This window comes from Macrobrachium rosenbergii, chromosome 53 (genome assembly GCF_040412425.1).
Source record: "Macrobrachium rosenbergii isolate ZJJX-2024 chromosome 53, ASM4041242v1, whole genome shotgun sequence".
In the NCBI taxonomy this organism is placed as follows: domain Eukaryota; kingdom Metazoa; phylum Arthropoda; class Malacostraca; order Decapoda; family Palaemonidae; genus Macrobrachium; species Macrobrachium rosenbergii.
Window position 1 is genome coordinate 26,040,355 of NC_089793.1, and position 16,198 is coordinate 26,056,552.

Consider the following 16,198-nt stretch of genomic DNA (forward strand, 5'->3'; position numbering starts at 1 on the left):
GCATGGTTTCATTATGAATGTTCAGGTATTGAGGTCAGATACACACCCATACTTCACAGTGATAATGTATTGTACATCTGTAATAATTGCAAGAGGCCTGAACAAAGAACACACAAAAAACTCATTGAAGATGAACTTGAAGAAATAAAATAAAACACAGAGATATTAACAAAGCTGATTCAGGATTTGACTCAGAAAACTAGTGATAGATGAAATCCAAAACAAAATTGATAATGTTCATAAAGATGTAAAGACCATGACAAATATGGACAAAACTTATGCTGAATCACTAAAGACAAAAAAGGTATATACCTCTGATCAAATCTACAAACAAAGAGAACACAGCAGCTCATGAAAAGCGACAAATTATGAGTAAAAAACCAGCGCCAGCTGAACAGGTTAAAACAACGAGAGATGGACAATTATTTGTAAGATTTCCAGACAGGAAAAACTTAGAAAAGGCAAAAATGGGGATTCAGAATATCAACAATATACCAGTAAATGAGAAAGGTAAACTTAAACCAAAAATAACAGTAGTTTATGTCCTGAAGGATGAAGATGACATTGTCGATAACACTGTAAAGAAAAATCCATGGATAGGTACCCTCATATCTGAAAATGACGACCTAAAATTGTAAAGGAAATGATGGCCAAAAATGACAAATATAAACACTATATCATCAAATGCACATCACAAATACAAAAGGCTATCTATGACAGAGGTGATAAATTGTGTACACTGTATAGCCGTTGCAAATTATGCGACTGTTACATGACCTATCAATGCTATGAATATTAGGAATTTGGTCACAACAACAAATTATAGAAATACCAAGCTTGCCCTAGATGTGGTGAAAATCACAAATCAAATGAATGTGCTAGCAACATCTTCAAGTGTAAAAATTACGTACAGAAAGGTCATACTGATATTAAACATAAAACATATGATGGTAATAAGTGCACAGTATATAAAGGTGAAAAATAATAATCTTCTATGCAATTTATTACAAGAAGAAAGCAGATTTAAAAAGAACTAAAGACCTCCTATCCTGCAGGAGTTATGACACTGACTGAAAGAAAATAAACTAAAAGACAATTATTATAAAATAGGAAGGAATTAGAATCACTTTATAATTTATATTTGAAAACATCAAAACAAAAATTTCTTCTCAATACATAACCTTCTGCAAATGCCTATTACAGAGAAAAATAAGGACTTGTAAGGTAAAACCTGCCCCCTCCATAACTAAGGGCAAAATTGTAACCATAAACACCCAGTTTAGGTTAAAGTCCTTATTTTTATGAAAAATCCAAAATGGTTTTTTATGCAAAAATAGCTGGCACCTTGGAAATGGCTGGCTGGTCTTCCGAAAAATTACCAGAATTATCCTGTGGGAGGCTGTACATAAAACCAAACAAAGTGAAATGACCAAGGTATGTATGCACGTAAATGGTAGAAGGTAGAACGAGAGGTCATGACTTACCGGGGGGGAGGGGGTTTGCCCTCCAGCCAGCTTGGGGCATGGAGTCCGAGTTAGGTTAGCCTAGGTAATGATTAAATCTGGTTGGGTTATATTTCCTCTGAAATGCCTACTACAGTAGCACTGATCCCTTGCCCTCCATTCGCTCCCATGTACATATTGTTCCTATATGAGATTTAAAGTGGCCGAGGCCACGTCTGGTCCGGGAGTTGGGTTCCAATTCGGGGAGCCTAAGCCTAGGCCTATATCTCGGTTTGGTTGAGGCTCTACGCCTATTTCACGTTGGGTGAGGGGTGAGGGTGGTCGAGGGCATCCAAAATCTACCATAGGATCACCAGACACCCTATTTTTTGTTTCATTTAACTATGATCCCTACCCACAAAAGAAACCTTGGTTAAGACCACTGGCTACTTCGCCTGTGACGAGCGGCTGTTAACTAGGCCTACCCAAAGTTATGGCAAACCAGGTCAACCTAACAAACCACCTATGTAGCCTATTACGTAAAGTTCATATATACCCAACAAAAAATGGATTATTTGCGTACCTTATTATGCAAGAAAGGCTTACATAGGATAAAATGACCGACTCAACTGAAGCCCTCCATTCAATGTGGCCAATATGTCTAGCTGAATGTTAACATTCAACTCACCTGGCGGGTGTACCAGTGACGTCATAATGGTAAAGCATACTGCTGACTTCGCTCTGTCGAGTCCCATAAAAATTTTGGTTAAAGACTTAAATCACATATATTGTATTACTTGTGTACGGAGAATATTGTTACATCCCGTTTAGCTGGAAAGTGTCCGTATAGACGGGGGAATTTTTGAAACTGTAAAAAATAATTAATAGCAGCCAACAGCTGTGTCCAGATCTACATGTGCGCAGACGCCTATGTGCGAACATATATTTTCCTCTTAATTATTTTCATCTACAGTGAATTCAAATCCTAATCACGACTGACTGGACGAACAATTATGAACTTTTAATGAACACTTGTAAAGAGGCCCAGTTTTTACTCATATCCCTCCGTGAGTGTAGCCTATACGTTAGTGTGTGTTAAGAGAATATCTCAAGAATGAATTACCCGACATCAAATTTAAGAAACCTGCACTGTAACTTCAATCAAAGAAGCCTAATAATAATTGTCTTTGCCAACAACTTCCAACAGAGAACGTCAAAGATTTTCTATAGATGTCTGCTAACAGGTATTATCATTGTTGTCACGGTCTAGGTAGCTATCTGGACCGTGATTGTTGTTAATGTACTGAGTTTTCCATGAGATTTTTTAAAGAAAAATCTCATTTACACAAATTTTAACTTATTAAAAAGTTTTTTTATATTTTCGAGTGCTGGCCATCTCTGAACGCATTCTTAGTTCTAAGAATATGGTCACCAGAGATGACCCAGCAGCAGAAAATAACAACCAAAAAATTGAATGGGTAAGTAAAGATATTTTTAAGACCTGGAGATGGTGGGAAATCCGCTCCCGACCAAGAAAGAAAAGAAAAAAGAATGACATTTGCCTTAACCTGTCACAACTTATACTGACGAACTCACTTTGCACATAGTTGTAAGGAATTCGCTAAATCAATTGTTCTTAGAAGAAGAAGACGCTAACACTAAGTTTTATTTTCAATTTTGTAAACAAAGTTCTCGTTTATTTTGTAAATACATAATTTAAGTATATTTTAAAACGACCCACCTTACTGAAGTGTAGGACTAAGAGCAATTAATATCTAAGAGTGCTTTGCAAACTTGAATAGCCTATCAGCTGAAGAAATGGAATCCGTAGTCCTTGATATCCTAATGATGTTTCTTTGTGTACTTAAGCAGGAATTCGTGCGTGGCTCGCGACTTCGAAGCCTAAGACAAATAGCCGTTGCCTACTGGTCCCTGAATAAATGGTAAGTAGTGCAGCTTGCCATCTTAGTTTTAATGAGGTATTTCCAAGCAAGAGCTCTACTTGGACTAGGCTATTACCATGGAAATCGATTTTTCTTATACTTTTAGTGCTGCTGATGAAGGAGGTGGTGTTGTTTATTGTCGGTCAATTATTAACCTCATATCTACCCAACATGGTTGGAGACCCTTTGGGAACACAGGGTTTTGGAAACAATTGGAGAAAGACCAGACCCTTATGTTATTGTTATTGAACGGTTCTGTGCATGTACAAGTCATCAGGGTGCCATATGTTTAAGAAGGGATTGGCCAAGGAAACCTATTGGTAAAAGGAATTATACTTACCTAATGTACCCTAACCTAGCAGACCGTGTTACTTAGTCAGGGGATGGAGCCCTGGTGAAGGAAACCCCACATTTTTACCAAAAGCTCCCCAACAACACCGCATGCGTGTTAGCATTCCAGGAAGGCCAGCGTACAACTTCTGAGGTTAATTACAGTCGACCAACAAAAAATAACGGTAAATTCTTAATAAGCAATACCCAATGTGGAGTTCTTAATTAGTTCTACCTTTCATGATTCAAGTTGTTATGCCCCAAGGGCAACCCTACCTGTACATTTAATAATTTTAGAACCCCTCATTGGTGAACGGGGGGAGAGGATGAGTGAGGTAGTACAAAAGGTTGTGAAATATAGGGGTGTATAAAACTATTCTTTCCTAACTTATGGTCCAGGAGGCCATAAATCATAAAGAAAAATTCAGGCATGCTTTCATAACTTACCTTAGGGTGCCACACCTTGTAGGACTTGAGAGGCTAAAGGATCTCCTGCCTAACCTAACCTAGGATGCCATAAAACATAGATTGAAATTCAGGGCGGCATCCAAATCTAACCTAGCCTGTCTTACGACATAATGCCTTACGTGGCAGTGTTATATGCAGGAATAATTCCCAACATAACCTTTCAATATGTAATCTACAGTGGCTCATTCTATCTTTGCTAAGAGCTCCCTCCACTTCATGGACACGCCATAATGGATGGTAAAAAAGTGTTACTTATAGTGATACATCCAGTGTCAGTCATACTGAATAGTTCTCACCAGATAACGGACGTTGTAAAGAACAGCAACCCCAGAGTACCTGAGGGTTGTTTATCTTAACAAGCTAATATTTGAGGTGGCTGATGTTAACAAGCTCATTCTGATACTGGCGGTGCATCTGTTTGTTGTCGGCCAAATGGAATGTCCCTTCGCCGTGTTCAGTACTGGGGGTGGCTGATGTTAACAAGTTCATTCTGAGGATAGCCAATCTTTACATGGGTACTCTGGGGTTGTGGATCTTTACAACGTCCCAGATAACTGCCAAAAATTCTTTGTTCCTTGTCCACAAGCATGCTGTCAACTGTATGTAGATATTAAGTTAAATATAGTCCCCCTGTAGAGCCGTCAGTGCACCTCACAGAGTGCACTAGCCTGCAAGCAGCACTAAAGGATGTTTACAGTGCCTCCTTGGCCCCTAACAGCACCTACATTTTAGTGTAGTTATTTAAATCTTCTTGCTGTCTAATTTCAAAGTATTATCCTACTGCAGTTGGGGAAATTTCTCTTTAAGGGTTGGTACTTCATCTCATTTGTTTCCTAAATCTTGTTAACTTCTGTCCATGCCAAGTGACTCAATACGACTTGGCTGAATTGGTGACAATCATAAACAGCCACGAAATAATAGATATTATTGGAAGAAGCATGAGTACATAACAGCAGTACATAAAACTGTAGACTTGTGCAAGAAAATGGAGACGATGAAAATTTTAAATATAAGGATAGAAACAGAACTAAAAGTGAATGCTTACTTCATTGTTATTTAATTAAACAGGTGCTGCTTTATTAATCAGGAAAAAATATTGTATGGCTCGTACAGCATTCCTTGCCAAAGCCAAGAGGTTAAACCCTGGCAGGCAAGCATCTCTCTCTCTCTCTCTCTCTCTCTCTCTCTCTCTCTCTCTCTCTCTCTCTCTCTGGGAGTTTCTCCTACCTTTACAACAGTTTGATTGGGTTATGTATTTCACGGCTTCGGATATTATTAGACATTGCAAAGAAATCTTACGACGTTAGAATCCAAAAAGCACTATTTTATTTGCTTCCAGAAGTTTTTTGCATGTTTTTAGTTTTCTGTAAAAGAAAACTATTGTGCCGGCTTTGTCTGTCCGTCCGCATGTTTTGTGTCCGCCCTCAAATCTTACAACTGCTGAGGCTAGAGGGCTGCAAATTGGTATGTTGATCCTCCACCCTCCAATCATCAGACATACCAGATTGCAACCCTCTAGTCTTAGTAGCTTTTATTTCATTTAATGTTGAAGTTAGTCATAATCGTGCTTCTGGCAACGATGTAGGCTAGGCCACCACCGGGCCGTAGTTAAAGTTTCATGGGCCACGGCTCTTACAGTTTTATACCGAGACCACCGAAAGACAGATCCATTTTCAGTGGCCTTGATTATACGCTGTAGCGGCTGTTCAGAAAACTCGATTTTACTTGTTTTTTTATGATTCGGCTGCTAGGATAAACTTGGAAGGGACATGTTTTACAACGAAGCCATTCTTTATAAGGCAAATTACACACACAATATATTTATTATATATTCCTCGTTGGACGGGTCGAAATCGTACTCGGTTAGCACTGTGCTGGGCCCGCGTTCGACTCTCTGGCCGGCCAGTGAAGAATTAGAGGAATTTATTTCTGGTGATAGAAATTCGTTTCTCGGTTCGGATTCCACAATAAGCTATAGGTCCCGTTGCTAAGTAACCAAATAAGTCTAATCCTTCGGGCCATCCGTAGGAGAGCTGTTAATCAGCTCAGTGGTCTGGTTAAACTAAGGGTATACTTAACTTTTATATATATATATATATATATATATATATATATATATATATATATATATATATATATATATATATATATATATTTCCGTGGTTCCTAACTCATAAAACCTGATACAACCTGGAATCTACATATTCGCCCTCATACATGAGAAAGGAAGTATTTGCTTACCAAAATAAAAGCATGTATATACGATCCTTATTCACTTTCTGCTCCCCAGACTGACGCCTGCTTAGGTTTATTCTTAGAAAATATTCAGAAAGTAGAAACAGATGTTGCTCTTGTCCTGACAGTAGTTTATAGCCTCTCGGGTCACGCTTTGCTTTGTATCGCCGAAAAGCCAAATATTCTTTGTGAGGAATTCGCTGTTTTTGTCACTGGATAAGCTTGTGTGATGTTCTTGCGCTATTTTTAGCACAACAATATTTGAGTAAAAATTTATTTTAATAAATGTGTTTGATAAGTTTTGATAAAAACGCTGGCGAAATGATTTTTGTACGGTTGAGTAGTTAAGGTAACGTCTAAGATTTTTGTTTGATTTCTATAGAATTGACGCTTACTTAAAAAAAAAAACGATAGCTATTTGGGAATGTCGATTGCAAGGAGTAGGCTATAAGCCAACTATTGGAAGTGTATTTTGTGTGCGTTATTCATTATACGTAATGGGTGTTTTTTTTTTCGTATTCCTGGAGGTGATTTTACCTAGGCTATGTCCAGTCTCTTAAGGCTGCGCCCCTCTCAAAATGTAATTTATTGTTTGCTGACTGACTGTGCTCCGAGAATAGTAAACCTTAAGCTTATCTTCGCTAAAAAGGGGCGAACATTATGCTAAATGGGTTGTTTCTTGTCAGGGGCGTCATTTCAGATCTTTGATGGGGGGGGGGGTGGCAAGGGCAGTTTGGCGAGCGAAGCGAGCCTAATCACCGGTTTTTTTTATTTTGAGCTATTTTATGTGCTTTTTGAAGCACATAAAATATATAGATAGATAGAAAGATATAACTTAATGTGATGACACATTTGAATTTCGGTAGGAATAATGGAAAACCAGCTGCTGTTACTTATTGGGGCTTGGTGGGGTGAGGGGGGCATGTTGACGCTGGGGAGGGGGCATCTTGAGTCTTGGGGCGGCAGTTGTTTTTTAGCCCCTAAATGACGCCCCTGTTTCTTGCTGACGCTAGCGGTTACATCCGTTGGTGAAACGAAGTAGAGGGAAGAATGCCAGATTTGGGAAATAGAACAAATTTTACAGAACAATTGGATCTCAAGTTCCGTGCCTCCTTAAGTAACTTTATGTTAAGTTTAATGACATCGAAGAGAACAAATTTCAAGTGTTAAAAAATATAAATATGCACACCTGTGAAAGATATTCTAGAACCACGAAATGAGCGTAGACATTTGCTGATAGGTGGGAAGAGTGGGTATAGGCCTATAGTAAGTCATAGTTGTAGAGTGAAAAAATTAGCTGGTACCACAACGATTTATGATTAAAGTAGCCTTTTATATTAATGGTAATAAAGATGGAATAGTTAGAAGGGATCATGTGAATGATTAATTTCATGCTTTCAGCTAACGGCCTCAGCGTGATGGATGTTGGTTTTGAAAGAGGGACTACTATAATCTCTCGATGTGGCCAAGTTGGGTGCACATCATAAGTAGCCATGTCTAATGGATTCTGTATAACTGAATTTAAAATTTTGAATTGGGGTGTCCTGGTATACTCGAAAGTTCTGAAAGAAAGAGCTTATTTGAATGAGATAGTATCACTGACTGTTAGTAATTATCTCCTTAGGGACGTCATGTGTTGATCGTAAAGGAAATTAGACCAAACAAGGGACTTCTTGAATAATAATGCTGCTTTTAATCAGCAGCGATAAGCACGGTTTATGTAGATTCTACTCTTATTACTACTGCTACTAGTGCTGCTACTAATGTTCATTGTTGAGGATGGGTCCGTTTATTCGGCAGATGACCTTGTGAGGTCTCCCTTATGCAAGAAGACCGAAGATGCAGGGTCAGTTAGCATCAAGTGTACTTGTTACAAAAGTTACGCTTCACTCTTTCTCTCCACAGATCAGTGAATCTCTCTCTCTCTCTCTCTCTCTCTCTCTCTCTCTCTCTCTCTCTCTCTCTCTCTCTCTGGGTCCTCATAGCGTAATGTAGCGCTCTTAGATTACATCCAAGAAGTTCCAGGCTCGATTCCGCACGAGAAAGGAACGATCTAGGCACACGTTCCGCAAACCCATTGTGCCTCTCTTAACCAAAACTAGGAATTATGCTTAAAGAAAATGCTCTCTCTCTCTCTCTCTCTCTCTCTCTCTCTCTCTCTCTCTCTCTCTCTCTCTCTCTCTCTCTCTCTCTCTCTCTCTCTCTCTCATAGTCTGTAATGACAAGGTAGGTGGTGAAGCCGTGTGGAATTATAAAGACATAATATTCTTGGTCTTATTCATGCCCTTCGTCGTGCAAACGGTAGTTAAATATTGTTAAGCTCATGAGCTTTACAAGCAGTAACTCAAGATGATGCTGAAAGGTCAGTCTCTCTCTCTCTCTCTCTCTCTCTCTCTCTCTCTCTCTCTCTCTCTCTCTCTCTCTCTCTCTCTCTCTCTCTCATATCTGTTTCAGTTCCTCTGATTTGTCATGGTTCTCCTTTTTTTTTATTAAGAATTTCCTGCCTCTCCCAGTGTTTAAATGTAGTTTTTCTTGTCCTCGAAGTTAACCATTACTTTCTCAGCATTTCGTAAACATTTGCTCTGCTCCTCATAACTCAGTTTTAGGATTCGGAAATAGCCAAATCTTTAAGAAGTAGTCGATAACTTGTTCGCTGTCCATATCTTGTTGTCAGTCACTTATAACTGATAGCGGAGGAATGTTAACAAGTCTCACGGGATTTCGCATAATGCTGATAAAATGGCGGGAACGATGAATGCCCTGCTGCTGGTATTTTTTTTTACGTTCAGACATTTTATTTGGTAGCCATAAATTGATTTGTTTTTTCTTGTCGTTTATTGTCGTTGTCTCGGTTTGATTGTTTAAAATGGGCAGCACAGAACTTCATTGCAGCCGTTTTATAACATGAATATCATTGTTTAACCAACTGTGTGAAAGTACAGTTTCCATAAAAGTTTTGAAAGAGCCGACAGCATTCGCGATATCCAAAAAATGTCGTGATAAAGAAGTCCCTTTAAGTAAATAGAAACTCGACTTGATGATCTGGTATTGGTTCCTTTTTAAATCACCTTGCAGGTTCAATTTGAGTAACGTATTTATCAGTGGTTTGTGACAGTTCTAAAACGTTTGTTATTTGCACCAGTATTTTCTTAAACAATTAACAACAAAGGAAGGGAAGATGGGCTGAAAGGGGCGATTATTGTCTTCAAATCTTAGAAAATTCGACGATGTTCATTTGTTTTCTTCCCTGCAGTGAACGGTTCCTCTCGTGGCCAACCGCAGCCAGTGGATGTCTGCATTGACAGATGTGTCCTTGCAAGTAATACTGTCACACTTTTCACCTTTGGTTATGTGGATGCGAGTCCAGGTCAAGTAGGACTCCGTGCTCTAAGATACCTATTTTTCTCAGCTGCTCTGCTTTTGTTTTGCATTCGTTTAACTATTGTTGCGTGCGCTGTTCACTGGTCTTTTGTACACTCGACCAAAACTCTAGTCTCACTTTGTGGTTCCCCCATGGTTGATATTTGTAAGGGTAGGGATCAGTTAGGTTTGGCTTCTATTTTAAGTCATGGTATTTCGCATGTTTGTGTGTGTGTGTGTGTGTGTGTGTGTGTGTTTGTGATTCTTGTTGTTTTTACTTTCGTTTCTTTCTCAAAATACTTAATTTGCTTTTCACCCTGAACCCCATCGAGACCAAGGTCTCTAGACCTTGATCGAGACAGTTGCCGATTGATGGACAAAATACCTCGACGTAGTTCCTTGGGAAATCTTCGTTTCTTTAATTGGTGTTTTTTAAGAAATTTGTTGTACTCTAGATTCCAGGAAATAAGAATTTATGCACACACACACACACACACACACACACACACACACACACACACACACACACATATATATATATATATATATATATATATATATATATGTATATAACAAAAACAGAAGACTAGAAAAATGGAAAATGCCAGTCTGCGTTCAGTAAATGTTTCGAGGACACCTTGTGCACATGCAGAGCTTCAGAGAACTATACATATTGGATGTTTTTCTTTCTTTCTTTCTTTTAGCGGCAAGACTACCTCCCTCTCGTAGGCTCTTGAGTAGCTGTGCCTTGATAGGCTCCATAGGGAAATAGACACGATGGAACATACGTCAAAGTCAGGTCCGCGCGAGGATAGACTTACAACAAGGGCGTCACTGATATGGCTACATAGGCGATGGGAGAGAGAGAGAGAGAGATATACAGAGAGGAGGGGGGGGGTGTTCATTCACGTGGATGCTACTGTCAGTCATTGGATTAAGATTTTAGTCGGCGAAAGAAAGTCCGTCTTGTTTTTCGAGAGGTCTTGAAGTGGAAAGGTTGTTATGCCTTCGTCTGTGTTACGGGAGCGTGTAGGTGTACGTCAGTCTTAATGTGGGAGTTTGAATTACCATGACTAACTGTACACACACACACATGCACACGGATACGCACACGCATATATATATATATATATATATATATATATATATATATATATATATATTTATATAATTATATAAATATATATACACATAAATTATATATTTTATATATATATGTGTATATATATGAATATACATACATATAAATATATATCTAATTTTCTTACATTACTCTCTCCACACACCTTTGGTCCACAGCAGTCGACTCTCCTCCAGGTACATAATGCTTGGGTCAACTGTTTTCAGTAAAGCTAGTCCCTTTCACCATCGAATCGGGCGTCATTTGCTAATGTAGTCCTTTTTTATTTATTATTTATTTATATATTTATGTATTTATTAATTTGTTAATTTATTTTTTTCTTTTTAATGAGTGAGCTCTACTTTCTGCACTTCCCAAGGCCCCTTTGGTGGGCTTGTTCCATATGAATAAGGTTCATAATAATAATAATAATAATAATAATAATAATAATAATAATAATTCTGTAGATATATTTGTTCGAGTTTCATGTACTTGAATTAATTTTCAGTTTCCGTTGAGAAATAACTCCAGAATTAGCCGTAGTACCCAAGATTAAATAGATATATTATAAAATGTTTTAAAATTGATTGTAGGCTTTTGCAGGCACGTGATACGATCTTTATTTTGATGTCAAGAGAAGGCGAACGATGTTTGCCTAGTCTGTGATGCTTGTTGCTTCAAAGTTGAATGTTTAAAGATCGCTGTGTCGTCGGCTCGTGTTGCCATGATGCATTCATTTTACCATGCTCGTGGCCAACGGCAAAATCAACAGAACCTTTGCCAGTGATAGCGGTGTTCGGTTAGCTTTCTCTCTCTCTCTCTCTCTCTCTCTCTCTCTCTCTCTCTCTCTCTCTCTCTCTCTCTCTCTCGAGTGAGAAAGTGTGAAGGAAGAGGAAAGCAATAGCTTCCTTTGAAAGACTTGGAATTAAATTGTCCCTTACACTCTCTCTCTCTCTCTCTCTCTCTCTCTCTCTCTCTCTCTCTCTCTCTCTCTCTCTCTCTCTCTCTCTCGGAAAGGGCTATTATTTTTTTTTCTTAGAGTGCTCATTATCCTTTTGTTAGGGAAAGAAGCTTCATAGTCGTTCATTTATTAGAGAGAGGCTTCAGTCTCATTGCTAGAGAGATTAGAGGGAGAAGCTTTTTTGTCCTCGCTTTGAGAGAGAGGCCTCGTTGTTTATTTTATAGAGAGAGAGAGAGAGAGAGAGAGAGAGAGAGAGACTTGATTACCCTTCTGTTATAGTGAAAAGCATCTCTTCCTTCCTTTTATTGAAGAAAGTGAGAGAGGCTTCATCGACCACCTTTTATTATAATGAGAGAGGGGCTTCATTGCCCCGTTTTAATATAGAGAGAGGGAGAGAGATGGGCTTCATTGGTTCGATCTGATATGGGGGTGAGAGAGAATGGGAGTACATTGCCCCTTCTTTTGTCAAAGGGAGATGTTTCATAGTATTCTTATTGTTAAAAGGTGTAAGAGAAATTAAAAGAATAAGAGAGAGAGAGAGAGAGAGACTGAAAGAACGCCAGAGGGAGATTAAAAGAATGACAGACTGAAAGAACGGCAGAAGGAGACAGAGAGGGAGATTGAAAGGACGACAAAGAGAGAGAGAGAGAGAGAGAGAGAGAGAGATTAAAAGAACGACAGAGAGAGAGAGAGAGGGATTAAAAGAATGACTGAGAGAGAGAGAGAGAGAGAGAACGATAGAGGGAGATCGAAAGGACGACAAAGAAAGAGAGAGAGAGAGAGAGAGAGAGATTGAAAGAACGACACAAAGAGAGAGAGAGATTAAAAGAACGCCAGAGAGAGAGAGAGAGAGATTACAAGAACGACAGAGAGAGAGAGAGAGAGATTAAAAGAACGACAGGGGGAGAGAGAGAGAGACAGACAGACAGACAGACAGAGAGAGTCCATTGTTTTCCTTGGTGTTTGCACGTTCCAATTTGTCAGGCGAATGAAGAACGTGTTTGTGAACAGGATTTACGTCCAGACAAATGAGCTAATCTCTGCAGACTTTATTTGTTTACTCGAGATTTCTTGTGCGTTTATTTTCGCCTCACGGTTTCGATAGGCACGAATTTATTGCTGTTGACAGAATAAAGTTTTTATTGCCTTCACGCGACCCTAACGTCCGTGTTTGTCGGCGGCGTTGGAGTCGAATAAAAAGAAGAAGAAAAAAGTTTAATGTCATTTCGTCGGCTGAAGAATTTTTTTTTTTTCATTGACTTTTATTCACGCACACGACAGTATGATTCACAGTGATCTAGAACGCGTGAAAATGTTGTGATTTTTCAAGATTACTTTTCAAGTGTTGTGGGTTGTCAATTTTATTTTTTGTGAACAAGTTCGATGTTTTGATTTAAACCTGTAATATATATATATATATATATATATATATATATATATATATATATATATATATATATATATATATATATATATATATATATATATATATATGTATATATATATGTATATGTAATGTATATATATATATATATATATATATATATATATATATATATATATATATATATATATATAAATATAATGGAGTGATAAATATAATGGAGCTAGAAAATTGCAGGCGTTAAAGTTTTCCCCATCCACAAACCGCCTGCCTGAGGAGAGACTGGCTTCCAAGAAGGACCAGCCACCGGTCACGCCCACATTCTTCCTCTTCGTCGCTGAATTAAGGTTCCTGTCTGAAAGAAGAAAATTGCCATTCAGGATTCTCCGGCATTTCCTGGTCAGATGGAGGACCTTCATTGCTTACAGTTCTCCTCACTCTAGGATCTCGCTTCCATCCTGCCTCCTTCTGCCTGTGCATGGCCAGAATCTTTAGAATAATCTGTTCCAACATTTCTGCCATGCTAACTTTTTATTTTGCCCGTAAGGGGGTAATGCCGTCAGTGAACTTCATGCGGTGCACTGTAGGCATTACTTAAGGTTCTTCGCAGCGTTCCGTCGGCCCTTAGTTGCAACCCCTTTCATTCCTTTTGCTGTACCTCCATTCATATTCCCTCTCTTCCATCTTACTCTCCACCCTCTCCTGACAGTTGATTCATAGTGCAACTAAGAGGTTTTCCCCCTGTTACACCTTTTAAACCGTCTTAATTCCTCAATTTCCGTTTCAGCGCCGAATGACCTTATAAGTCCCAGCTCTCGGCCTTTAGCCTAAATCTCAGAATCCAGTTCCAACGTTTTTATCCTAATAATCCTACCTATGTTTTCTCCTCCATTCTACTCAATTATTCCATTCATGCTATGCAGGCATTTCATCTCATCATGTGCTCATTTCCATGCATAATGGACAAGTATCCTTCATTCCCCGAGCATTGTAGTTTATTCATGTCCATTATGCATAGAAATGAGCAGATGGTGAGATTCATCCAACTGGCATTCATATAATTGTACCTCTTCCTACCTACACGAGTCAGCTACTTGCCTTTTGCATTCTGTAACCTTACACACTAATTTTCTTGTACTTTTTGTTTCAGTAGTTTTCTCCGTTATTATTATTATTATTATTATTATTATTATTATTATTATTATTATTATTATTATTATGAAAAATACTCACAATAGTATGGGTCTTGAAATGGAGCAGCAAATCCACAGTTATGTATGGGTGCAAATATATTTGTACCTATACATAACTGCGATTTATTTATTATTATTATTATTATATTATTATTATTATTATTATTATTATTATTATTATTATTATTATTATTATTATTATTATTATACCTGTTGTTGAATTATGTGTCTAGTAAATTAGAGAAGCCGACATTAATTTGTCACAGCTCCACGTTCTCTCGTGAAGGAGCACATATGCCTGTAGTTGTAGTATCCATAATATAATGCGAATTTTGGTAACAATGATTTGTGCCCGTTTCTTTTGGAAATACTTCCGGTTGGGGGCGGGGGGAGGGGCGCTGGAATTGACTTGTGTCATGCAGCGTCTGACAGATGTCCACCAGGGCACCTGTTCCCACATTAATTTTATTCACTTCAGAATTACTGCATCTGTTCCCACATTAATTTCATTCACTTCAAAATTACTGCATCTGTTCCCACTTTATTTTTATTCACTTCAAAATTACTGCATTTTCCCCACATTAATTTTATTCACTTAGAAATTACTGCATCTGTTCCCAAATTAATTTTATTAATGAAAAATCACTGATCTTCTTCTTGCTCATTTCAGTGACTTTCGCTGACACAAGTTTTTCATCTGATTTTGTGAAGGTCTGGGATTTTCTTCACTCTTCTGTTTTCTCGTTTTTCCTTCAAGAGGTGAGAATGTTAAAAGGACAACTTGAGGCTTTTCTTAGCCACTGCAAGGAGGAAGAGAGGTCAGAGGGTTGCTTTGATTACCTCTTCTTGCTCCTCATACATAATCCATGCAAATTGATATCCTCATCGTAACATATAATTTTAATCCCCCCCCGGCCCCCCAAAAATAGTTCTATTTATGAATACAGGGGCGTTCAGAATCTGCAATATATCTTGCGCACTCCGTTTCCTACATTATAAGAGTATGTAAACTTTGATAAGTTTGTGAAACTCTCGAAATTATTCTTTAAATATAGCGTATGGCTGCGTAATAAGTTGCGAAGACTTGTAAGATTATATGTTTTTTTCCTCCTCAAACTGCTTGTGATCCATCTCGTAGATGACCTAAGCACGAATTTTCTCTTGAGGAATGAAGATTGCGAGGTAATGTTTCATTACTGCGAATGATAATTAATGCCCCTGATAACACATCCTTTGATGTAAGAGAGAGATCTCTTATTTTGTAACCATCTTGGTGCGTACTCTCAAGGGGCCCCTTTCATTCGGAGATCCTTATCTTGGTATCTGAATACACAGGGGGGCCATCCCGTGTACGCATCATTAAGCTGGAGCGATTGTTGTGTGTGTTTATGTGCTTGAAAGCTGTTTTGCTTGTTTGTGCACCCGTAAGCCAGATAGATTTTCTTCAGGGTTAGTAGTGGGCAAGAAACTAATGTGTTTCCCCACGTGTTCCATCTACAAAGAAACGTACCCTCATGCTCATTAGACTAAAACACACCCAGGCAGAGAGAGGGCAAACGTTACGTGTAGTCCTTCCTCTCCACGACTAATTACTCAGAGCTTAGGTCTTGTGATTTTAGGAGGAGAAAGATGGCTGCTTAGAATTCTTCATCATCCCCCCAGGGACTCTCCTCTAGTTGACATATCTCTGTGTAAAGCTCACTTGAGGACCAAAGTTGCAAACTTGCAGTTTTTTAGGAGGAGCTGCTGTGCTGTGTGCCGA

At 38.5% G+C, this 16,198-nt stretch overlaps 1 protein-coding gene across 1 annotated transcript in view; it reads left to right on the top strand.

Moving 5' to 3' along the window:
• Positions 1-467: 467 nt before the first annotated feature.
• The window catches only part of LOC136834066 (fibulin-2-like), a 106,274-nt gene continuing 90,543 nt past the window's right edge, over positions 468-16,198 (top strand). Inside the window, exons 1-3 of the mRNA XM_067096323.1 lie at positions 468-600; positions 2,829-2,920; positions 3,315-3,385. Of these exons, the coding sequence (XP_066952424.1) occupies positions 468-600; positions 2,829-2,920; positions 3,315-3,385 (296 nt within the window). The remainder of the gene's footprint in view (positions 601-2,828; positions 2,921-3,314; positions 3,386-16,198) is intronic.